General features: G+C 42.6%; 1 protein-coding gene across 1 annotated transcript in view; it reads left to right on the top strand.

Moving 5' to 3' along the window:
- LOC144731717 (contactin-4-like) overlaps nt 1–26,281 on the top strand; it is a 151,097-nt gene that overhangs the window by 26,479 nt on the left and 98,337 nt on the right. Inside the window, exon 2 of the mRNA XM_078612904.1 lies at nt 24,193–24,318. Coding sequence (XP_078469030.1) covers nt 24,264–24,318 — 55 coding nt within the window. The 5' untranslated portion in view covers nt 24,193–24,263. The remainder of the gene's footprint in view (nt 1–24,192; nt 24,319–26,281) is intronic.

The raw sequence follows: 26,281 nt of genomic DNA, 5'->3' as shown, positions 1-26,281 counted from the left end.
AATCCGCCAAGCATTTGCACACAAACTGATTTCACTGCTCCATTTCCACAGTGTACGTCCTCTCTCTCTCAGACGCATTCCACTCCTCGGTAAATCCGAGTTTTAAATACATTTAGTTTCACCAGGTGAGAACTCGAGAAACCAGGATGAGTCTAAATTGTAAGAGCATCCTGGGGCATTGATCTTCCAGAAGGGGGCGATGATCGCTCCGTACAATTGTGATGTACATTTTTAGAATTTGGAAAATTTCGTACCTCGGCGTATGCGCGCAGTGGCCTACGCTTCCGCGAAAACGTCGAGCGGATCTTGAACGTGCACTTTGAAGCAGACGGCAGGAATCCAGGAAGGCTAACCTGATCGGTTTGGGATTGTAGTGAAGAAACGTCACCTATACCTTCAGCAAACGCCCAAATGCACAAAAATGCCGAGTGGAATTGTAGCGTTGGTCTGAAGTAAAAAAAAAAACTGTTACGCTCTAACAATCAATGCACAGCATGGGTAGAGTTCAAACTGCGAGCCTTTGTCATACAGCAGCACACGGTTCAAAGTGCGGGATAGACAATAAGGAAATGCCTATGATTTTTCTTTTTTACAGCCGAGTGTGCCTTTTTGGTTTTAAAGAAGCACTGCTGGCAATTCTGCAGGGCTCAATTGGCTGGGCGTAGCAGTTTTCTGCAGCAATTCGGCTGCCCGGCTTTGAGGGTCTACCGCAGTGTGTCAGGGCACTGAGCTAGCACGTCTGAGAGCCGGCTTTCATGCCCTCAAGCAAACGAGCCGCAAATTTAACCCTGTCTGGCAGTCCGTAATAGGGTATCCGCGCGTGCGGCGAGTTCGATGCACCAATAATTCCACGCGAAGACAACAAGGACGACGATGACTGCGGCGACGGATATGACCGCGCAGAGGTGAACTGAGATAAAGACGATGAAAGCTCGGAGGTAAACAGCCCGCAGCTTGGAGTGCTTTGTGGAAAAACGGCACTTGATAATGCAAAGTGATCAGATCTACCAATATGTGTGCGTTGAGCTGCTTTCGCACCGTGCGTGGCGAACCGCACTCATTGGATGTGCGAATCGAAAGTTGCAATGTGTCTAAAGAACATTGTCAATAGATTTGTATTGCATGCTACGAGATGCAAATCATCTGCATGGACCCTGCCAAAGAATATGAAACGAAACGTGAAAAAATCCACAAAGAAGCGTGGATAGGTGAACTCTTGTAATTACTCTGAGCAACAGGAAGAGGAATGCGTGGATTAGTGAAACAAATGTCAATTAAATACATCATATAGACTATTAGGAAAGTAACAGTGTTTTGGCAGGACATTGTCGTTGAAAGGGATGATGACCGATGGTTGAGTTTGGTGATGGAATGGCAGCCAGAGAAGGAAACATGCCTGGCGGATCAACCACCACAGAGATAGAGAATGAGACCGTGAAGGATGGCGACAACGAGGAGGGACATTCATCCAGCAGCGGATAGGTCAAGGCTGCTGCTGCTGCTGGTGTTTGTTTTTATGTATGTTGAACTTCTTCTGCGCCGTACGCAGCCAACCATGCAAATAGGAGGTGCGGGGAATGACAACAAAACTAAACACACTAACATATGATGGGAATGAATAATTGCAACCTCGTACTAAAATATGTTTATTTTATTGCAAGATTTGCCCACGTTACTTTTTTGGTAATTAATTAGCATGTCACCATCAAACATATGACAATTAATTTGCGGGTACACTGACATAATGTGGGGTTTTTTGCTATAGGAAAAGTACAATAAAACGCTATGCCAATAAAATACATTCATGATAACATGCACTGAAAGTTAAATATTAATAAATGGGAACTTTATAACATGGAGAAAAGTGTAAACTAATATGAAAAAATATCTAGCTTGTCAAATTTGAATAAATTAAGGTGTTGGATAAACCACAATTTTGCTGAGAGGTGACACCCTTTCATTCTTCATTGCAATATCTATAACTCTACTTTATTATAGTGAATGTTAATTGCAAGTGAAATTAAACAGAGACTAATCTGAAATGTACATGGTGAAAAATGTTCACTCTAACCCCCATCCAAGGGTAACATTGTTAATGGTGTCAAACTGAAAGGCAGTGGTTTGGGAATGCCAAGTAGCAATTACAATTACCTGCTGTATTTTCAAACGATACGTATTAATACATAATAAGTAATGTTCAGCTCTCTATTGTGCTTTCTGGTCGTACATGTCTGACGTTTCGCTCCACGTGATGGGAGGAACTGAATCGATGCTCATTCTATTCAATTCCTGAGGAAGATTCCAGTGCAGGGAGCGGAACGTCGGACATTTTGCCAAACAACTATTCAAAAAAAGCTTCTGAAAGTTTTATTTTTATTTTACCAGGTAAGCCCCACTGAGTTATATAGTAACCTGGACACAAATAATATCCTGGCGAAGCAGCTCATGCCATGGATATTTATATAAGCCAAATACTCAAAATGCACGTTTCTACAACACACAATCCAAAACACCATTGAAGGGCAATTGCTGCTCAATCGCGAAAACATTCCAAATGTAAGCGTGTAGGTTATTGATGAAACGAAGATATACCCAAGCTTGAGTAAACCCTGCTAATGAGCAAAATGATCGATGTTTATAAACAATACTTGAATAGTTGTTTTTATTCATAAATCTCTTTTAAGACGATTTTTTCTTTTTAAATCTCATTCACGCAAGCGAGATGTGATACCGTTTCCTATTCAGCCGCATGGAATCACAAGGGACGTGTAAGTGTATCATCAGCTGTCAAGTGAACATGCAATAAACACTTCTTTCCCCAAAAACATAAACATTGCACAACTTTTATCGAAATTTGTTTGGAATTCCAAATATTGGACAACTTCCTAGTAAACACGGAATGCTGAGCCAACGTTGGGCCATAACCACATGAAAACTTTTGTCCAACGCTGCCATGCTTACCGGTTGCTGGGTTGAACGTTTATCCAAAGTTTTCATGGCATTGAGTTTTTTTCTCAACAAAAGTCGAATGATTTTTTTTTAAGAACTGATGAATCGTACATTCTCCGCGGTGTGCTTTCTCCAAAGTTATCCACAGAGTCTTAAAGCTTTCGTGATTGCAAGAATTCATACTCTTGAGTCTTTCGGTAAAGTCAAGTAGATAGGTTCAAAGAAAATAATAAAAAAACTACGACGTTTCGATCGCAACACAAGCAGTTTTCTTCACGAAAAGGGGGGTTAGCTACCAAGGCATTGGATTGGAGAAACAAAGCATTCATCTTAATGTAGAAAACCGTAACCATAAAAAAAATTCAGCGACTATGGTAATGGTGATGTCAAGTGAGAGAAAAAAACAGAGCAAATTTTAGAAGAACGTTACACTGAAGGCTGAAGAGTTGGGCTCAGGATGAATAAGGAAAACGAAATTCACACCCAATAATTTTGATAACCAACCAGCGATATCTGTTGGAGGGATACAACTGGAAAAACTTGAGCGGAACATATACATGCACGCCTTGGTCCGTGATTGGAGGTGGACCGAGTTCAGAATTACTAAAAAAAGAGGCGAATGAGTGAAAGTTGGAGAGCCTTTGGGAAGCCGGCCATGATAATGTGAAGCGCCATGCCATTGTGTCAGAATAAGAACGTTCTGAATCGGTGCGTATTATCTGCTGTGGCCTTTGGATCACACACCTGGTCCACTTACAAAGGAGATGGAACGAAAGGTCAAAATTGCGCAAAGAAGCATTACACGGTGAGGCAGACATTGGAACACGTGGATAAACAAAACAAATACAGTTTAGGTTACAGACATCATTTAGAAATACAACAAAAGTTAAGAATGGTTGGCAGGACAACGGAACTACGAGGGTGATGCTCAGTATCACCAAGACGGAGTGGCAGCCCAATACAGAATCAAGATTTAAATTTTTACTGGGAGGAATCCGATGAGCTATGAAGCTACAGATGTCCAGTGGGGGCAGGTCAGAGAGTTACAACAACAAACAATACAAAAACATGATAGGAGTGTAAAGTATAGGAAAGGTAAACAAATCACAAAAATATATATTTATAAAATATTTTAAAATGTTTTCTTAATTTTACCTGGTAAACTTCACTGAGCTATAAGCTCCTTTATCAGGAGCGACCTGGCCACAGTGGAGATACGTTAACTACCTCACCTGGTCGTGAGTTCGATCCCAACCCTGACGCCTGCAATATATTTCGAGTTTTTATGTTCTCCCCGTAGTCGTTTGGATTTTTCTCTTGGTCCTCCAGTTTTTCCCTCCACATTTTGAAAAAAACGTGCGTTTAGAGTATTTGGCTGCTATAAATGTCCACGTGATAAAAATCCACATCGTTGAGTTATCATTTGTGGCCAGGTTGCTTTTGAAAAGTTGGTAACGTAGCTCGAGAATTGAACGCGTCGAAGGGAAAACCATGCTGTGGAGATGGAGCAGTGAAATAATCTCGTTTGTAGATGCTGGGTGGATGGCTACATTGCGTAAACAATGGGAGATGAAATCGTGACTTAAAGCTTTCGTGACTGCAGGAATTCATATTCTTTGGGTCTTTCGGTAAAGTTACGTAGATAGGTCAAAAAAATATCTACGTGACTTTACCCAAAGACCCAAAGAATAATAATGGGAGATGGTGAAGGCGTGCGGATGACTTCAGCCATTAGCATAACGATGATAGACGGTGATTTATGGAGATGATAATGACGATGATGAAACCGTACATGCGGTAGATTTGGTGGCGCAAATAAACGTTTAAATTCATGGGAACGCCAAACATTGCTGGCAACTGGTATCAGAAATGGTCTTGGCACCCCCCCCTCTTCACTAAGCCGCTCTGACCATCGTGGTAAGTATGGTCAAACAAACCCCCATAACTGATACAGCATCCGCACCTCCAATTAGCGCGGTTGGCTACATACAGTTAAGAAAGAAGTTCAACGTACATCTGTATTTCTACGTCGAGTTGCCTTCGACCAGCAATTGATTGACAAGGGATCGCAAACGATTGAAATATTTGCCCGTAAAAATCACGCGCGCAATTTTAACTCAACTGAACTAGACGTATTAATAATGGGCATTTGTAAATAGGCAACGATGCAGTTGAAATCAGAAGAGCACGTTGTAGTGCGTGCGTGCTTGTGTGTGTGCGCGTACGCGGTGTTGGTGCACGCATGTCCGTGCACGAAACGTGCAGGCCGGCTTGTTCGCAATCTATCCTGGGTTTATCTCGGCAAAGATTGCGTGAGCGGCCCAGATAGAGTCCCATCAGTGGGCCTCTCCAGCAGAAGGCGATTTATTGGCCGGGTCACGGGGCGCAACGTGCCCAGTCAGCACACGCCCCAACCGGTTACGGTTGGTGGTAGACATGGGGGTTATGGGCAAGGCTGATGCGATACAGACTTGGATACGAGTGGACTTGCAGATGACTGGAACCAGTGATGTCAATATTGCCCTCTGGAGGTGGCCTGTGAAAGATGCTGCTGTGGGTGACCGGAGACATTTTCTCAAATGTCTCCGCACAGAAGTGAGCGGAGCAGTCAAGCAGACAAACACAGAAAGTCGCACCTGGGAGTCTTCCGATTAAGTTAACCTATAACATCTGCTTCCCATGACCTCCTGTCTGAGCTTTTGAGTTCAACACAGAACCACTCGAACTCGGAACAAATGCATTCCTGCCACGTGAACACTGATGCCAATTTGCCGGGCAGGTGGAAACCCTACTCGATGTCAATGAAGTGTCTTTTTGTATTCCAACCTTATGTCATCAATACAGCCCTTGAGAATAGACCACGATGTCTTAAGAGGGGGAGGGGTGAGCGGTGGGGGCCTCTCTTAATCACCCTCCAGTGGAGGCCTTTTTGCCAGCAGTGGCATTATCAAGTCATTTCAGGGCTGCATCAGGCCGGGCTAGGTGCGCCTAGCCCGGCCTGATTGCCATGGTGACATCACCGCTACTTAGGAATCAGCGAATGGAAAACAGTTGTTATTTGGTGTGCGTATGTACCTGAAAAAAACCTGACTGAGATTATGAGTGGTGTATCTGTCAGTCATCTCAATCAGTTACCTGTAACACCCCAGTCTATCCCGTGCCCTTTTTGCCAGCGATTCTTTTCCGCTTAAAGTAATAGCCGCAAAGTGCAACTAGCCTGGCACAGGTGCGTTGGTGATGTCACCGCCACTTAGTGGCGAATGGCGGTTGATATTGTTGTTTGGAGAGAAATAAACGCAACTGAATTTTTCTTTCCTATATTGTAAACTTAGAATTAAGTTTAATTCCACTGTCAGGTTCCCCCAAAATTGTTAGACTGTATGAAAATATGGATTAAAATAAGGGTATGCCACTACAGCTGAAACTAAGTCATCCCAAGCATCTTGACTCTCTGCCAAGCCTGGATGTGTGATAGCTAATGTACCACTTAATCCACCGCAGATGAGCTTTACACATTTTAGTCAATAACTGTCGGTTGCAATGCTAAATGTTTTCTGTTAACTCACCTACAATGGGCTTATCCACATTGTTTGGTTGGCACTCACGATAACTTTTTTAAGACACTTTCGCAAAAATAATAAATTGTAAATGTAATGACAAGCTTGCCAGACCGCACCGCGGCTTAATAAATAACATTGTGCTCTGCAGCAAAGAATGTAAGGGATGCCGTTAGTGCATCACATTAATTAATGATATTTGCCACCTGTGTACAACACAGTTTAACCCTTTCCCGCTCCGAGACCTCTGCAAGTTGCAGGGTGGGTGTCCCATTCACCACTGAGTTTCGGAAGACGCAAGTGGTTAGCATAGATTTTATTCATAGAGGCATAGTTCCCGTTGTTTTTCAAGACATTTTGCTCACCGCAGAGAACCAAAGCGTTCTGTGATCACTGGCACCAAACTGTGCCGTGCACCCTCCCCGCATAGCCTTGTGGGAGCCTTGCTAAGGCTTCTGACCTAAAGAGGTACCAACAACGTTTTTTATTCCACTTTTTCTTCCGATTCCCTTCCGATGACATACACGTACGTACACGTACGTCATCGGCACGTACGTCATCGGACCGGAATCGGAAGAAAAACTGATGGGAAAGGGGTTAACAGCTTCGTGACTCAGTGGGAAGCGCCTATGGGTCCCCGTTGGCTATGCTGTCACACTCACCGGATGTGCACTCAATAGATGGGGCCGTGAGCAGCAGATTCCCGATTGGGCAGAAGAGTTTGAAGGGCGGGGTTCAAGAGTTCACGGAGGGTCGGTTACAGACTCGTTTGGCCCATAACGGTTATTGATTGGCCAGGAAGGGGAGGGGGCTACGATGGATAGAGAAGACCCGGGACAGATGGACAAGGAGCAGGCAGGAGAAAAACGAGGGGCTCGGAATAGAACTCACACCTCGTTTTAGCACAGTTGGCTAAGTACGGTGCGAAAGAAGTTAAAGATGCATACATACACCTCCATATGTGCTGTGTAACTGGCTACAATAAACAGGCCTTCTGAAGTTAAACGCCTGGTTTCTCCTTTACACGTGGATAGAATGCCTCTATGGAGTATATGAATTTTCCAAATGAAACAGGCTCACTCTGTGTCTTGCCATATAACTTTTAGAATTGCCAGGCTCATCTTTCATTTGCAACCACTTGAATCATGTGCAAGCCAGGGTATGTGGCCCAACAGCTTTGTCTAGCACTCGGACTTTAGAGAGTGTGCTTGCCATCATCATCATGATGATCGCGATCCATCTGCAGATATCCCGTAGGTATCCGCTGCACATTTTCATCATTCGTTTCCACTTTCCTCCGTCTTCTGCCGATATGTTCGAGTAGTGCCACATTGTTCTGGCACTAATCTCTTAAGTCATAAAGCCATTCTCTGTTAGATATTCCTCTCTTTCCGATTCCTTCCATAACTATGGGAAACAAACTTCAACTCCCCATACAAGTCCCACATCTCCATTGAATGGAATTCTGCCTGAGCCCCATCACACCGCAAGTCGTTGAGGACCGATCCATACCCGCACGCAAACGCCGGCAAAGGCGCCATCTACGCCCTTGACGTGCAACGTTCCCTGTGCGGTTTCTGCTATATTCTACTGACACCGTCAATCGCCTCGCATACAGATCAAGCAAATGAACAAATAACCAACTTGATAACTGCATATAGATGTTGTTGTCCTTTCACCGCACCTCCGATTAGCGCGTAGAGCTATGTACGGTGCGAAAGAAGCTCCACGTGCATACATAAGTATACGTTGGACTAACTTTTGCACCCACACTACCACATCAGAAACCTGTAGATAATGCAACTGTTCGCCTGTTAACATTGCCTAAACTCCCCCTGCACTCTCCGCTGCCGACAATCTATACTTATCGTCTCAGCCAGTGCTGCTTCTAGGCATGAATATACTAACAGAAGCTTAGGGCCTCGAGCAGCTTAAGGGCTCCTGGTTTAATAACAAAAATAAAAGGGATGCACCAACCATCTGCTCGAATTCTCATCTCAGTAAACATTGAAAAAATAATAATGCACATTTGTCCACGTCACGACCTGATTAGATTGGCTCTGTCCGGGTGGTGAAGGGTTATAGTTATAAACCGACATATCCACACGATGATCTTACCCAAAATAAACTAATTATGAATCATTAAAAAATAAAAAACACAATTGACGTAACAATCAATCATCTCCCAAAAACACAATTGACGTAACAATCAATCATCTCCCAGCTCTATGGTGCCTAAAGCTCTATCCGGTCATCTCACTCCATCTCCGTCACTTGTCAACACCTCTCTCGTTTAACCACTCTAACCATTTGTCTCGTCTGTATCTCTCTTCTCTGCGCTCATTGCATCCATTGTCCACATTAAGCTCGCATCTCTAAATCAATTCTCTTGGCTATATCGCTTCTGTCATCTCACTCGGAGTTTGCGAATTGAAAAGGAGGGGGGGGGGGGGAGAGAACCCAAGAATATAATTTCTGCTTAGGGCCCCAAATGGTCCAGCAGCATCTTTGCTCTCAGCTGTCACTGAGCCATTACTGTGCACAATTTAAAGCTAAATGTGTAGCCGGTCCGCCCTGTCCCTCTCCTCCCACGAATCCTAACTCGAGGGGATAGGTCGGCTCAATAGATAACAACAACAATGCAAACGACAAAAGTTCGGACGCGGTGTGCAGGGACTCGGCGTTGTGTGCAGGAATCGGCAACAGCTGAGCACGAGGGATTTGTGGAACGGCAAAAACGTGATTGCGAAAGTGTTCTTCCGAAGGGCATTGGCGTATCTGCAAGTTCGACCAAGGCACACACCCTGCACGTCACAACACTGTGGCTCAATCTCTCAGCACAGAGTCCACCCAAATCTAAATCGAGGGCATGTTCCGTACTCTTCCGTGCATGTGGGGCTTGGGGTACTATCCCTGGTCACCACTGCGTTCACTTAACATTGAATAAAAACGCGGCTGGCTAACCGCAGCTATTAGCATAGTGCACAATTGTACGTGTGATTAAACACGGGTGAGCTCACACGGGCTACAGATACGTGCACTTTTTGTTTTAAGGACTCAAGACCAAACAAGGAGACACACCGTATCTGCTTGTTCTAGCACTGCTTGCTGCCGTGTCAAATATGTTACTTCCACTGGCAGCTTTGTGGCTGTCGTATCACGTTGCGCCAGAGTCTACCCCGAGTTTTCCAGTGCAAGGCAACGATGAGTCCAGGTATAGCCTCACTGCCGACGATCACATCACCTTCACCGCAACCCACATCGCCGTTCGCCATCGGGTCACAGCTGCTGAAAGATGGAGAAGGGAAATTGAACGTGGCATTTTATATACACGTCTATAATATATTTACGCGATACAACCCAGAAACCTCTATTATGGATATTGGTCCCGAAAGCCGACGTGTTCAACTATATAATTCTAATCTTGATTTGAAGCTTCCGTGACTGCAAGAATTCGTACTCTTCGGTTCCTTCGGTAAAGTCAAAGTAGGTAGAAAAAACAATAATAGATCACGACGTTTCGATCACAACACAAGCGGTCGTCCTCAGGTGTAAAAAAATAATCCAGCAGTGGAACTGCTGAACCAGCGAGAGAGCTGTTACAACAAGGTTATATATGTGGCGATGGGCAAGCAAGTGGGGTCTGAGCTGGAAAGGAATTTCATTTCCTAACTCGTAACTTCACCGAAAGAACCAAAGAGTATATAATTATAATTTGTTTGCAAAGACCATCCAGCATTAGGCAAACACTCAAAATGTTCACGTATAATTTATCACAAAATCGATGTACACAATCTATTCAGACCGCAGACATGTGATCAGGGGTTGAGCCTGGCACGTACTTGGATGGATGATCAGCACGGGCCTGCCAACGTGTTTAAGCTTGGGCCTGTGAGGTGGCCAGGAGATTAATGACAGAAGGCCTAGTAATAGGCTTTTACCCTTTCAACTGGTACAAAAACTGACACCTTTATACAAAGCATCATGTTTGCAATAACCACAACACAAGCAGTCAAAATGCAAAAAAAAGAAACAACTCTGATGATGATAATGATATGCACTGTCCTTGAAGTTGATTGGTCCACACCCGAGACAGCTTTTATTAAAGCCTAGTCTCAATTGGTGTTGGACCAGATGACGCCAAAAGGCGTAAAAACCTATTACTATATTTTGTCACTGGTAAAGGAGGTCTTATAGTGTAAATGACAGAAGGCCTGTTCAGATGTTCCAGTTACACAGCACATATGGAGTTGTATGTATGTATCTTTAACTTATTTCGCACCGTACGTAGCCAAGTGTGCTAAAACGAGATGTCAGTTGTATTCCGAGCCCCTGTGTGTCTGGTGGGACTTGTGTGGCCAGCGTTGTTCAATCCCACGTGAATTCAAAACGCTCGTCAATGGTATTGGTCAAAAGTTTAAATTCGGGATACTCCTGATTATTTTTTTATGGAGGCCGGAAATTTGTCTTCCCATTCGTCATACTTTGGTATAATTTAATATTTGGAATGTATCGGCAGCGTATCATAATGTGCTAGTACTGAGCTCCCGCAAGATGAGTTCTCCTGGGAAGTCGCGTGGACTGCATGTGCCAGTCCGTTTATAGAAAAGTGATGATGAAGCCAATGCCATCACGTTCTAAATACTGGTTTTAAACCAACTGAATGCATCGAACGAGACCGGCAAACCGAGTATACATTTTATTCCCTACTCAAATTGGAGCAATGAGTCATCGCTGGTTATTTCATTACTCACTTTTAAACCTTCACGTTGTTGTTTCTTATGTATGACTTACCCGAGCTGTTCTTTATAACCTTACACGCCTCGGCCGCTAAAACATATATCCATCAAGTTACACGGAGTGTTGGAAGGCGGTAGGTAGTGGACTAACGTCAAGGTTCATTTAGTTGGTGTTTACAGACGTGTAGTGGGCATTGTTAGCGTTACACGCGGTTACCACTACAGACGTATCACGTCCGTCATGTTTCAAAGCTAGGCACGAGAGCTGAGATGTACATGTTGGTGTTTTGGGACATTTCCTTTATTCAAAGTACTCTCTTTCTCTCTCTTGGACTTTTATTTTCTCTTCACTCCTCCAAGATAGGGGCGCTTTACCGGAAGCAAGAAAGGTCCTCTGCCGACACGTAGTTGCTGAGAGGTAGCGAATTTGCCACTTGTGCAGAGGTTTTTGCGGGATTTGTGCCACGAAGCCTCCCCGGATAACACGACGGATGTATTAACCACAACAATGCACACTGTATGCTCCCTGTCGATGTTAAAGATCCTGGGAAGTTATTTGAAAATGAGTAGGTCATTTGCGCCGGGGGTCATGGTTTCATAGTTGCCAAATTTTAGGAAAAAAATATCTACAAGTTACTCAAATGGCAATTGACATTGCAACGTCGCTGTCTACAGCAAACATAACTTAGCAGGACTCTCCTGAAAAAAGGGCTTTGAGACTCAGTGAGGCTTTCCTGTCTAAAGAAAACGTATCAAATATAGAATGTGCTCGGGAAGTCCAACATGTTTAAGTTATGGTGATAAAAGCGTAACATTTGTGGAAAGACAGTTTCCACTGCGACAATTGTCACAATTTGCGTGAGTTGAAGAACAGCTTTCACTGAAGGAGTGTCCTTTTGTGCAAAAAAAACTAAATGAACAGAAAAATGATATCCATCACGCATTTAAATAACCCTCATGATGTATTTACGAAAATTTTAAAACCATGTTGTTAAAGTTATTCCATCATGCTTAATACATTTTTGTACAACAAGCCTAAGAAAATTTCCTCTAAAACAAATATGATGAATTATATATATGCATAGCAATGTGCAGCAAAAAGAAGCTTCTGCTACACATGCTTTCATCTCTTCGATGCATTGTTAACGTGTTCTAGGATACACATTTATTTTAAGCACGGCTAAAACCATGAGCGTCTTGCGGTTTTCCATCTCGCGCGTGGAGTTTCCAGCCCCAGGGTTCAACGGTAGAGCGAGCAGCCCACGATCAAACGGATGCCAGTTAAACATCCAAGTGGTGGTTGAGTTTAGCTTGATTCCATGTACAGTGGACCGCTGTCTGTTGGCAAACAACAATGTGCATAACACGAATGTATGACATGGAAACAAATAAGCTGAAGATAATCACAGGTCAACATTTGTTTAAATGACATTTAAAAAAAATATATTTACGTTGGTTGTAAGTTCCTCCATAATGTCATTAGCTCCACGATATGTGCGTCAGTATTTTCCTGCATCGCAATTTACAGGTTTTAAATATATATTATTTACCACGGTCCAATCTACTAAAGTTATCTGGCTATTGAAAACACAAGTTCAGTCCAAGCACTCTGTTCAGTGTCGATTTTATACTTGTGTGTTTTAATCTGGCTTTTTCTGTATCCGCTAGACAGTTCTTCGCACTTGAGTTTATTAAGCATCGTACCAACACTGGCTCTCTTAACGAAATTCCTATTGCCAAATCTCGTCTGGTTGGGGGTTAACTCAGCCCATCATTCCTCTGGGGTCAATTAAATGAGTGCCACTTTGTGAGGAAGTCAACAGTGCTTGTCCTATGGAGCGAGACTCACCCCTGCCATAGAGATGTCGACTTTTCGACCATTCGCTCAGAGATTTAAAGAGATTAGCACAGCCTCAATACTAATTTTGAGCGGCGAATCACTGACTTTTTTTCTTTTTTCTCGTGCCTTCAAAAAGCATGTAACACAACATGTTTTTTTTTTCCTCTTTAAAGGTGAACATGGAGAGTACAGCACAGTTCATGGGCTGGGTCCCTGCTGAATTCTAGAAAGTCACTTTGTTCCTTATTCAGCAACCGCAGCAGTCTCTCCGTGGCATAAGTTACAACGAGGCATGGCACTGCGGTACGGAATATCAATCACGCACAGAATCCCACCCTCCCTCCCTCCGTAATCCTCACCAGATTTGGTCGGCGCATGCTTTACAGCCCATTTCACCTTCACGGGCAGCTGTTTAATGCAGAAAAATACCGACCGCCTCCCTGCGTAATGAAGCAAATAAAGCACACAAGCGCCTCTTCGCACTGTATTGACAAGTTCCTCTATCATTCTTTGGGCAATGTTCAAAAATGCATAATGCCTGCATAATCGTCGCTCCGCATATTATTATTATTATCCACATCCGTGCAGAAGGAGGCGATGGAGCCTGACGTGGTTTGGTGGCAGTGAACGCGATCGTCAAGGAGTATAACGCCACTGCATTCACGCGCGCCGTGTAGGTCGCCTAGTGGCCTGGCCGCTGAGACGTTCTCACCAACTTGGCCCCGTTTTCTTGTTTTGTTTTTTTGTCAAGTGAGAGGCTTGAGTGTCACAGCCACCCGGCATTTTTTGCGAACGGTTATAAAATTGCACAAGAGCACCCACGGCAAGTTGCAGACCTGGGGTCAGTTGCATTACAAAGATCTTTGGTGAACATTTACCTGACTTTATATTTAATCGCAATGGAAACTAAAGGGGGATTTTCACGCGAGTTCTCTTATGCAACCAACCCCAGGAGATAAACAAAAAAAAAATATCAACAAAACTTTTTTTTTTTTCACCAGGTAACAGATGTCACTTTTAGGAACAATGGCCGATGGTCAATAATAATACATTTTGTGGCAGGCGAGTACTGGCGGAGCCAGTGGGAGGGTAGGGTGGCACGTGCCCCCCCAATGATCTGATCTAAATCCCTCATTTCGATCGGATCATTGGGATTTATTAGTAATAAATCGGCATTTTGCGACCCCCACTGCCACTGCGTAGCATATTATTACGTGCCAGGGACTCTATGAGATGATAGGACAAAAGTAACGGCAAAGCAGTTATAAGTGACTCACAGAATTGTGCGCAGTTACGTATACATGACACGACTTCCCTGAAGGCAAACACCTTCAGCGAGCGCGATGCCGATCACACACGGCTCGAATTCGACCCTCGATCGATCGCTGCGCCATCACCGCACACGCGTCGAATAAAAATCAAGGGACAAGTCCTTACTTACTAACAACTCCTATAACGTTTTCATTGCTGGAGGGGTTGCCCCCGCCACCCCCCCCCCCCCGACCTGAAAATCCTGGCTCTGCCATTGCAGACAAGGAATAGAATGGCATCCGAGAGGACGTCTCATGAGGTGATGGAGCAGGTGATAATCGTTCATGCGTAGGTGCTGGGTGGATTATTACATCACAGGATCATGAGTCGTGGTGACAGTTTTGGGAAACGTTAAAGCAGTGGATGAACTGTGGCTGATGAAGATAATGATGATGCAATCTAGCCCAGCAGTTTAATAACTCATCAATTAAGAGATTCTTAATCTCATGAAACAAGAATCAATTTGCATGTGAAAAAATGGAAGTTTTTTTATTTATACAAATTGAATGTAATAGGGTCAAGTGACCACTTAAATTCTCTCGATGTCGCTACATTTTACCACAGTGTTTAAAAGACAGGGTGCTTCAAAAAAAATATTAACAGTTCTGAGAATTTGCAACAATACCACAAGAAATGTGCCTCCGGGTTCTGGAGACCACCTGAAGAAGATTCCAGGGGCGTTTTGACAATAATGGTGAACAAGTGGAGACTCTTTGACTTTTTGAAGCTATTAACATACATTTGTTATAATTTTACAGTGTATTATTCGTTCTGTTTCCATTAATGATAGTCCATATCATTGTTAAAATTTTTGGAAGCATCCTTTGTATATATAATTCGAGAATTGAATTGAGAAGGGGGAGAATTGTTTAAACCAATCGAGACTCCCTGAAATAATTAGCAATAGGAGGCATTCGTTTGTGGAAAAAAAATCTAACATTGAAAGTTAAGTATCATTATCATCAGCCATGGTCAATCCACTGCTGGATGATGGCCTCCCCAAGCCACCGCCACCACCTCGTACGATCCTGAAAATGTTTAATGATCCACCCAACACCTCCACGCGACATGATTTAATTCCTCTTATCCCCGGCGGGTGGCCTCTTCGGACACATTCAATTCCTTGCCTGGAACGTCGCAAGTTACCAGCAACTAAATTCTACATTTATTAAACATAAATTGTGGTAACATCAAAACAGTTGAACTTCGGGTCTCGGTGATGTAAACAAAAAGTAATAATTGTAGAGCCTCCGAACATAGTTTTAATAAAAAAATGATATTCATATTAGACATTGCCGTGTTTATGTTGCAATGTACACCTGCGTGACTTTCTGTCGATTGTAATCATCACCACCCATGAAATACGGTGCAAGAACAGATGGTGTCAAATGTTTCACTGTATCTGTTGAAAAAAAACTACTTCAAACTAACTTTATTTTTGCCCAAAGGCGATACATTTCGCACGGAGTAAAATAAGCATTCGTGAAAATAGGTGGGTTGTGTGCGTTATGGTCATTATTTTGTTCTCAGATGGGACAAACAAACTAAAAGAGTAATTACCGGTGAAAAGTCATACTCGAATTATCGATGTTGTGGGTTTACTCTCCAACACAACGGTGTGCGGGACTAGCAACGAACTGACATGTTTCGTTATTGTGACAAACCTTACTAATTGGCTGTTGGGTGGTGGAGGGCAGCGTTGATGTTTTAGCAGACTGCATCAGCCCACCCCAACCCTAAGCTCCTGATTGAGGAGCAGTTCCACCCCCACACCACCACCTCCCAGTAATGTCAAATGAATTTGGCACAAAAATCACTCCAATTAAGTGATGGACACCGCAGGCTTTTGCCATGCACAACACAGAGTGGGAGCCAGAGCCTAATGCACGAGACAAGATCAGATCGCGTCCTTGCCCGTTTCGTTGAGCGTTCAGCATTTATTGTAAAAAAAAAAAATACTGTGTCGTGAGATATTATTGTATGGCCCTGCCTATTTGCACACAGCCACTCCGTAGGTTTGATCTGCATCTCTCTTGTTGGCAGTGAATCATTGGCATGACGGAGATAGTTGTGTGATGTTCATTGCAATAAATCCTGCATTTTTCGAATACGCCAATTACTCTGTCTGGCATTTTGTAATAAGAAAAAAGTTTCGAAATTAATTCGTTTTGCAGCCTTAGCATAACTTATGAAATAATTGATATGATTGTAAATGCTATGAAAAATCTACGATACAACGATTTTATTTAGATTTAAAGCATTCCCCTTTTAAAATAATGCAAATAGACGTACAATTGAACTTCAACATTACTTGACAAACTGAAATTCGTAAATATTACAAATGGAAGCATTAGAATGGCAAATCATGTTTTATTTATAGATGGCAATATAAAAATATATCGCTCGTTTTGTGGCAAGGGATACACAATTAAAACAAACATGAAATGTGAGGTGACCTTTCGTTCACCAGTCACATGATGCATATACAACACCACGTGGAAAATTTAACTAGCATAGAACCCATTGAGATACAAACAGCTTGCCAAAGGGAGACCTCAGAATGCAATTAAATGCGGTGCAAGGTTCACAACACTGTAGGGCTTTTGAATAATAAGGTTAAATTTGCGTACAAACTTCGCTGGCACGTGTTGTGACGGGTACTGCAAGATCCGATCATGTTAGGCCAGTGCTCGCTGAGCTGCATTGGCTTCCGGTTGCTCAATGAATACATTATACAGTCGCACTCATTACACGCAAAGTGCTTGCCACAAATGAACAACAATACCGTGCTGATCTCGTCAAGGAACATAAACCACCGTCTCGCGAACTCCGCTCATCCTCGCAGCAGCGTTTGGCTAGACATCGAACAAAGATGGTCACCGCTTTCAGATGCGCTTCTGCGACCGTCTGGAACGCTGTTCCTTCCGCTATTAGGGAGCCACTAGAAATATGCAATTTTAAATCTAGGCTGAAAACTAATTTCTTTAAAACTGCATTTTGTCTTTAGTTTGCTGTCCTTCCCCCGCAACCTCCGATTAGCACAGTTGCCTACGTACGGTGCGACATAAGCTCAATACTGAATCCTGAATAAAGAGGAAGCCTTGCAACTGCCTGCTCATGACAGTTGCTGGCACGATGGCGTCCACTCTACGGATCTCTAGAGAGCCCCTCTCTAGATCGGTGTTGTGGGCTGCCCTTCCACGTTGGCCACACATCTTGGATGGACCGAGAACACCCGTACCTCCACACTCCACTCCTCCCCACACGCGGCCTGCAGGTCAACTCGTGGCAGTGATCGCCATGTTTGAGGTGGCGGCACTTAAGACACCTGTCCATTCTTTGAAACCGCTGACATGCCGGGGAAGATCTTTTGGATACGTCTGGACAATATAAAAGGGGTGGTTCTCGTCGTCTTCATTCATGACAAGAGTCACGTCCATTTTATGATCGCAATGGCCGTCCATTCTGGTTTCAAAGCCACCGATAGTTAGGATATTATCATCACTATCTGTGAACTGCTAAGCCACTGCCTATCGCCATCATCCCACGAACAGCGTTTTTTATTCTTACGAGGCACAAAGTTTACGTAAAACTGGACACGTTTTTTTCTTACTTTCCCGCCATTGGAAGTTCATTCACACGTTAAATTTCGCTCGTGGTGCTTTAAGAGAGATGGGTATTTTTGTTTTCGTGGAAACCAAAGGATAGTGAAATATGTTAAATGTTTCAATCACTTAAATGGAACCCTGCATATAGTGATTAATACGTATCCGTTGACATACAGTGGTTAAAATGTATGTATGTTCAAGCAATTACTCTCACGTAGCTTTTTTTTTTACTTGCTGAGGGCAAATGTCTCCTCATGAAGTGCAAGTCAATTCGGAGTAAATAAGTCATGTTTAAAAATACTTTTTAAAAACACGCTTTAATGAAATGTACCGTACGAGTAATGGCAGAACTCCACGACTCCAGGAAGTGGCCAAGAGGCTTGCCATAAGGTAAGGGACCGTTGGTGATTTACAGCCAACGTGAGTTGAGCGTGGACAATTTAACCCGAGGCGAAACGTAACATATAAAAAAGATGGTTTAAAATTGTTTTATTTTTTATTTTTAATGATATAATATAGTATTGTCATCGGTATGATATAAGTATACCAAGTTTGCAGTCGATGCCACATTGGGAAGTGGGTTCAAATTGAGTTACAAGATTTGAGGATACGACAACAACAACAATAGACAGAGTGAGTTAAATGTAAGCGTGTAATAAAATACGACTCTTCATGTGTCAGTATATGTCTGTCTCTCTGAATTTGCGGGGAAGTAATTCGTCTGAAAATCTGGTTCATAAATACTGTCTTCATGTGTTCCTTGTTCTGTCTTTCAATTTAATTCCGAGCGTAACGCACACAGCGATGCAAGCTTGGAATGATATTTAGGGGCATAAAGAGGAACACAGGGATGAGAGAATATAATTTAAAGTCCTCCAAACTATTAAGAAAAGTCAGTTCTTCCTCCTCCCCAACCCCCAATCCAGGCATTTTCACTCCTCCCCTTTAAACGCTGCAGTGACGAGGTGTTAACTACCTCGCCTGGTATACACGTGGTCGTGGGTTCGATCCTGAACTCCAAGCTGGTATATTTGGAGTTTACATGTCTCTCCCCGTGGTCACGTGGTTTTTTCCCAGGTTCCTCCGGTTTTTCCCTCCACATTTAGAATCAAGGTACGTTTAGATTATTTGGCTGCTATAAATTTCCACCTCATGAGCCACTTCGTAGAGCTATTTGTGGCCAAGTCACTTCTGAAAAAGAGCTACATAGCTCAGTGGGCCTTCCCTGATAAAATAAAAAGTGTTTTTTTAATATAAAATATTTTTTTTTATATACTTTTCCCAATCGTAACCCCTACTCACAGTTGGGCAGCGAGCCCAGACGCCCTCGATCGATGCCTAATTTTGAAGGTGCATTACGCCGAGTTTGTTGAAAAAATGCCTGCTGTTTAATTCCCTCTTTTTGAAATCTACTTTTGTATTCTGGGTTCTTGAATGACAATGTGAAAACATATATTTGTATTGATAAAAAAAAGGTAAGTGAGGTAGGGCAGAACATCTCTCAGTCTAAGGGACGATAGACAATCATCAAGAGTAAAATTGAAGCATTAGTCAAGAAATGTAATCCTTCCAACGCGGAGACGGAGCGATGGAATCAGGCCATGTGTCGGTGATCGGTGGCTTATCACTTCGCAGGATCGTGAGAGATGGAGCCCGTTTGGGAAGGCCTTCATCCAGCAGCGGATTGGCCATGGTTGATGATTATTGTGATTAAACGGTTCGTGTAGCTAAAGGTTCCATACTTTCTCTTATTGGACTGCTGCGAGAAAGCGCGCGAGATATGGATAATGCCACGCAAATACAAAAAAAAACATTCAGCAATACTGTCGATTCAGAGACAAAACAATTTATTTGAGCAGATAATGGCTCAAAAGAAATGTGCCCTAAATAGATCAGATTTTAAAATCTGATTAAGATAAAGCCTGGTTAATACTTGGTAAGTATTTTATCCAGGGCTTTCCAGGTATTGTAAGCTTGGTCCTGCGAGGTGGTTAGCAATGTTCAGTGTCGTCTCCTCGTGTTGTGGGGTTTTTTCCGGATACTCTGGTTCCCTTCCACAAATTCACGAAATTTAGCCAAACATTCTAAAGCAGGGCCATCCTGAAAAATATATCTCTTTCGAGTCTCAGTGAGATTTTTCCGGGTAAATAATTGTCATGATTCTGCTTACATCGTCAGTAAAATAATAGCAATAATAACAAGCACATAATTTCCTTGGAAAAAATATTATAATGAGAATTGACAATAATTAATCAAGCCAGGTAGCTCGTAAGTATATTGGGTGATAGAGGCAGTGGCTTGTGATCAGTCAGAAGGCGATGAAAGTTAAATTTCTGGTAGGGGGTTGACTGAGACAATCATCCCTGCATTTTTTGGGAAAGTCAACAGAAGTTGCCTTATGGAGAAACCCACCCCTGACATAGGAATGAGGAATTTCTACGAATGTCTGAGAGCTGTAAAGAGGGGATGAGCAACAGCCTCAATGCCCACTTGACCGGGAAATCACTTTTACATAACATATAATGGGTTTGGAGTGGTGAATCTGCTTGGGTAAATGGTATGGGAAAACCTGGATTCCTAGATAATATTTCACATTGCAGTGCATCAGGGGCCTACCTTCTCCCTGCCCACTGTATTTAAAGTACCTCTCATTTCCAACTCAGAGAGGCAGGAATAAACCTCTGACATGTGTATCCTTCTTGCAGATCAAAGTTACAAATTCCCCCCACCACAAACATAAAATCAGTGAGTATATATGTCTTGAGGAATGTTTCTCCCCCATCTCCTACGTAATAACTGGCTCTACATATCATTATATATATTGTCTTATGCTTCATTAAAAAAATAATTGTATTGAAATAAATATTGTTAATTCTGGTGCACAGGAAATACGCTTGTGTTTATGCACAGCACTAATCAAACTAATACGCATTGCATTTTTATTGTCAAGGGGAAAAACATCTCCACGTATATGCCCAAATTTTCTCGGAAACCCCCCACACATTTACTTGCAAAAATGTCTGTTTATTGCCAAAAAAACTTTGCAACGGTTCTTTGGCAATTTGTGTGAAATAGGACGCTACAGCAGTAGTACCAAACCACTGCGTCTTATTAAACTTGCACAGGGCATTGTTAAAATATTGTACTTGTCCTCCTTGGGGTAAATTCAACTCTCAGTTGGCTGCTTGGCATCTCTGGAGCCAATTCTGTGCGTGTATGAGCCAGCAGCTGATATAAATTTTACTTTGCAGTTCACGTTGAGGTTATTCCAGTGGCATCATCAATCCTTAGCCGTCTCTGTGGATACAGGGAAAATTAAGTACTGCAAGGTATATTTTTACATCTTAACTATGCACCTCCTACCAGTGTATCCTTGAGGATTTTCCTGGAGGCTGTATGTGCAGTCATTAGTGTAGATTTATACAGAGACATACCCGAGCGTGGGTGAATGTATATATTTAAAATATTTTAACGTCATCTACAACGCATGGTATGTAATGTCTCGTACACAATGTCGCATCTTGAATATATAACGTTACATAGAAATTGGTTTTACTCCACTGAACATTTTATTTTGCCACAGTAAGCAATTTGTCAACCAACTGCCTGAAATTGTACGTTTATTTACCTGTTGATGGGAGATTTATTAATACATTTTATTCCAACGAATTTACATCCATGAATCATTTTTTTGCGAGTTAAATGTAGCCGACCGAATAAACCCATCAACTGGCCGAAATCAGCCTGTGGGACGAAAGATTCGCCACGTTTGAAGATAATAGCGCCTGAATGTCTCTCATGACCTACGTTAGAACCGTGCGACAATGCGAGTCATGAACCGATTGTTCGATGCGACGATGCCAAGTGGCAGCGTGAGGAGGTGGTGTGTGCGAAGATGCCTTTAAACCGCGTGGAGAAAGGAGAACATTGATTTATTGACATTCCCCTAAGCCTTCAGAGCTGCTTTTCTCACTTTGTTAGAACTGCAGTCCCCATGCATGCAGCTCCTTTTACCCAAGTGCCATTTAAAATAGATTTTCACACCGTTATGCACCAAACTGCTATCCATAAATTCGAAATCACAAATCATGTTTTTTTTTTTTAACTGATGAATACAGAAAGCTGGATAAGCTATGAATATCAATCGTGTTGTCCAAATTACCGCACACCCATTCATTCTCGGTTTCCCCCACCCCCCAACCCAGTAAAGCATACAATAATTTATTAAGCACATTATTTATTTGGGTATTTATTACAATGTGCATTCATGGTTTATTTATTTTTTACTGAGTTGGCAGTCGTGTAGAAGCACAGTAACAAAAAAAACGCTTCTCAATTGTGAATAGCGCCACCATAAATGGGATATATATATAACAGGTGACCTTTAGAGCAATGGCGTTTAGCCTGTGCTATGAGATAAAGGGTAATTTCAATTAATGTTGCCTATAAGCCCACATGCAATTGTGGGTGGGTTTACAGAAAGCATTTAGCATCGTAAGGGACAGTTCTGTAATTTTACTTTGGCTACCCAGAGTACTCGACTATCCCTAACCCTTGTGCATAGCAGAGACACATATTTCTCTACGATTAAAGAAGGGCCACTTCCAAAAACATCACCTGCGATATGTGTGTGTGTATATATATACCCATACTCTTAGTTTTTTCGGTAAAGTCACGTAGGTAAAAAATGAAATTAAAATTAATAAAAGTACGTGTATTTACCGAAAAAATTAAGAGTATGAATCCTTGCAGTCACGAAAGCTTCAAATCTAGAATATATATATACCCATTTTGAAAAATGTTATTGACAAACGTTTTGAGATTTAGTATTCAGCATAGTAGCCATACCACCAGCCATGCCTCATTTTATTAATAAATTACGGCAGAAACTTGAACCAAAGCGAATTTTATCGTCGGCCACGTTTTTTTTGTGAAGGATGCTGCATTATCAACTCACTCCAGCTTCGCTTTTTTTTAGTAAAATAACACCGCTAAATGTTTGAAAGCCACGCGCAGGTGGCACAGAAGGCTTAAAAGCCCCTTTGGGAAGAAGCGAAATGTTTATTATTCTCGCAAACCCTTAACACAGCAACACAGGCTTGGCTCGGGGTTCAAATAAACAGCAACAGCATCTTGACAGCGTGATTGCTTTTAAGCTCAAAAATTAAAAGCAGCATACCTAGATAAGAACGATTTTAATCACCAGGCATTGACAAAGCGCATGCAACGGATACTGAGAAGCATTGCAAAGAAGCGCAGGGAAGTGCTTTCAATTGCACTGCAGGACAATGAGAAAAACATATGGAGTAGAGACCACATGTTTGTGAGAGATGTCATCATGACTCTTGAGCAAAGAAAAGGCCCATTGGATAGCGCAAGATGCACATGGAATGGTGGCACATGGCCAAGGCTAACAACGGACTGGCAGCCGAAAGAAGGGAATATTCCTGAGGGGATTTCCACCGTAGAGGTGAAGCGGTGTCGTTGGCACACCGACTGACGTCAAATCGAAATTAAAGCGTTGTCAGCCCTGCCCTCGGCCCTGCTTGGCTCTGAGCAATATTCAGACGCCTTGTGAGGCCAGTGTGCTGCGATTTTTGTTCCAAATCAGCCCGGCGAACAACCAGTGGAAAAATTTCGATTTAAAGATTTCGTGACCTCAGGGATTCATCTTCTTGGTTCTTTCAGTAAAGTCACGTAGAATGGAAATAATAAAATAATAAAAATAAAACATAATAAAATTATAACAATAAAACATAATAAAATAATTCTCACGACGAGGTCTGTCGGAAAGACAGCGACTTTCCGAACAGACCTGTTCTTCACCTGAGGACGGCTGCTTGCGTTGTGGCCGAAACGTCGTGAGAATTATTTTATTATGTTTAATTTTTAATATTTTATTATTTCCCTTCTACGTGACTTTACCGAAAGAACCAAGAAGGATAATACTCCAGCTCTTCCACCATTGGCTGAAAAGATTAGCATACCTCCATTCTTACTTGGACAGGAAACCACTGTCACGTGACATTGAGTGGCCACCTACACCCTCAGGATATATGCAACGTTCAATAACATGGCTTTTTTTGTGTTTCTCCTGATGTTACCTGTAATGTGTGTCTGGCTTGCTCAATTTGCCGATGTTGATGGAATATGCTGCTTCTCCTCTTCCCTCCACCACACCCCCGCAGGATTTGAACTCCCAGAATCAAGAGAATAATTGGCACTTGTATGACGTTGCCTTCACTGCAAATCAGTCGGAATGATGCCACAGACTGAACTCCCTTTCCTGTTGGCCTTCATTAGTCAACTTGTAGGTAAGGCTGCTGTCGTAACCCCATCTCATATCTGACGTGTACTCCTCTAACGAATGCAGAAGGTGTGAAAATAAGGTAAAGAAAAGTGTTTTTTTTGTAAACCTTCAAAGTGAAAAAATATTTAAGTGGGCTGTGAGTAGTGATAGTGATAGGGGTGGTGATAGGGGTAGGAGTAGTGATAGGGGTAGGGGTAGTTATAGGGGTAGTTATATGGGTTGGGGTAGTGATAGGGGAAAGCCTGGTCATAGCTGGGGGGCTGAGGTAGGGAGTAGGATATAGACAGGAAAGGGAGATGATATGGGGTTTAGGCATACCATACACTAAGAATAGTTCCAATAAACCACAGAGCTTTGCTTAAAAAATATATGGATTATTTTATTTAGAGAATTCACACAAAAATAATTGCCATATAATTTGCAATATACATTCCCAACCTTCAGCACAGATACATATGAACAAAGGTATGTAAGCTATTTGTTTTGTTTACTTCAAAATTAGCAACTATCAGCAACTCTGAAAATTCAATCAATTAACCCACATGGCCATACTCTTTGGTTCTTTCGGTAAAGTCACGTAGGTAGAAAAAGAATAGATCACGACGTTTCGATCGCCACACAAGCAATCGTCAAAAACTGCTGTTTTTTCTTGCCGTGGTTGTCCCACCTGATGACGATCGCTTGTGTTGCGATCGAAACGTCGTGATCTATTTTAATTTTTCTACCCACGTGACTTTACCGAAAGAACCAAAAAGTATAGATTCCTGCGGTCACGAACGCTTCAAACCACATGGCCATGTCAGTCGCTCAAACCCTCAGAATTGAGGTCTTAAAACTGCTGCAGAGGATGGGCGAGGATTCGGCACATCCAGTTTAAAAAGAAACCACAATGTTGAAACTAAATAATTACCACACTTTCTCTTTGGCAACTTTCGCTCTGAATAGTTGGGTGCAGCCGCAGGCTGATTGTTGCTGCAATGTTCCACGTTTCGTGGAACCTCCCGACGTGCAGACGAATTGCAATTAGGTTACAAATAGTAAGTTGTTTATACTTAAGATATATATAGTGTACTTTGTTGCACTATATATTCTAATGTAATATAATAAATGGGCAAACAGTGGTGCACAGTGGTTAACGGACTGCGCCATGAATCCCAGTGACCTCGTGGGTACCCGGGCCACGGCTATCCTCAGTGGCGAGCGATATCGGAGTTGATCATAGATGTCCCGTTCCTGTCCCGTGACCAAATTGAGAGCTCAATTTCTTTCAGAACTGCTTTTTGTATTTAGTGCCGCTGTCCTTTTTACTGCGCAACCTCAGATTTGCACGGCTGGCTATGTACGGTGCAAAAGAAGTTCAACATACATGCATACAAACCGCTCTGAGCAGCGTGGTGAAGTATGGTCAAACAAACTGCCATTATCAACATGGCATGGGAAGGCGTTCATCCCATCGTGGATTGACGTCATTATTATTATTAAGTGCATTATCCAAATTTAAAGGCTAATTGAGATATTATGTTAATGCGAATGACGAATGCATTTACTCTTCTTTTTAACACGTGGGAGGCTTTCGCGACCAAAATCATCCATAATACAGGTTTTCTGGGTTAGGTTGCGTAAATATATAAATGTGTCGTTAAAACCCGCCACCTCCCAACACAGCCAACTAGTAAGGGTTGTCACGTAAACAGAACGTGCCAATTCGTCACTAGTACAGCACACCGGTGTATTGGAGAGCTTGGATCTAAGCTTTGCTCTCCAACACACCGTGTGCTGTACTAGTGACGAATTGGCATGCTCTGTTTACGTGACAACCCTTACTAGTTGGCTGTGTCGGGTGGTGGCGGGTTTTAACGACACATTTAGATATTTACGCGATCTAACTCAAAGTCCTCTATTATGGATGCTCTTCTCTAATTCCACTCTCATCTCTGTATCTCTTGCCCAATTCCGATTGGCTTGTT

This window comes from Lampetra planeri, chromosome 40 (genome assembly GCF_965212315.1).
Source record: "Lampetra planeri chromosome 40, kcLamPlan1.2.h2, whole genome shotgun sequence".
Classification (NCBI taxonomy): domain Eukaryota; kingdom Metazoa; phylum Chordata; class Hyperoartia; order Petromyzontiformes; family Petromyzontidae; genus Lampetra; species Lampetra planeri.
Note: the sequence above shows the minus strand (reverse complement) of the source record. Positions and strands in the feature narration are given on the sequence as shown.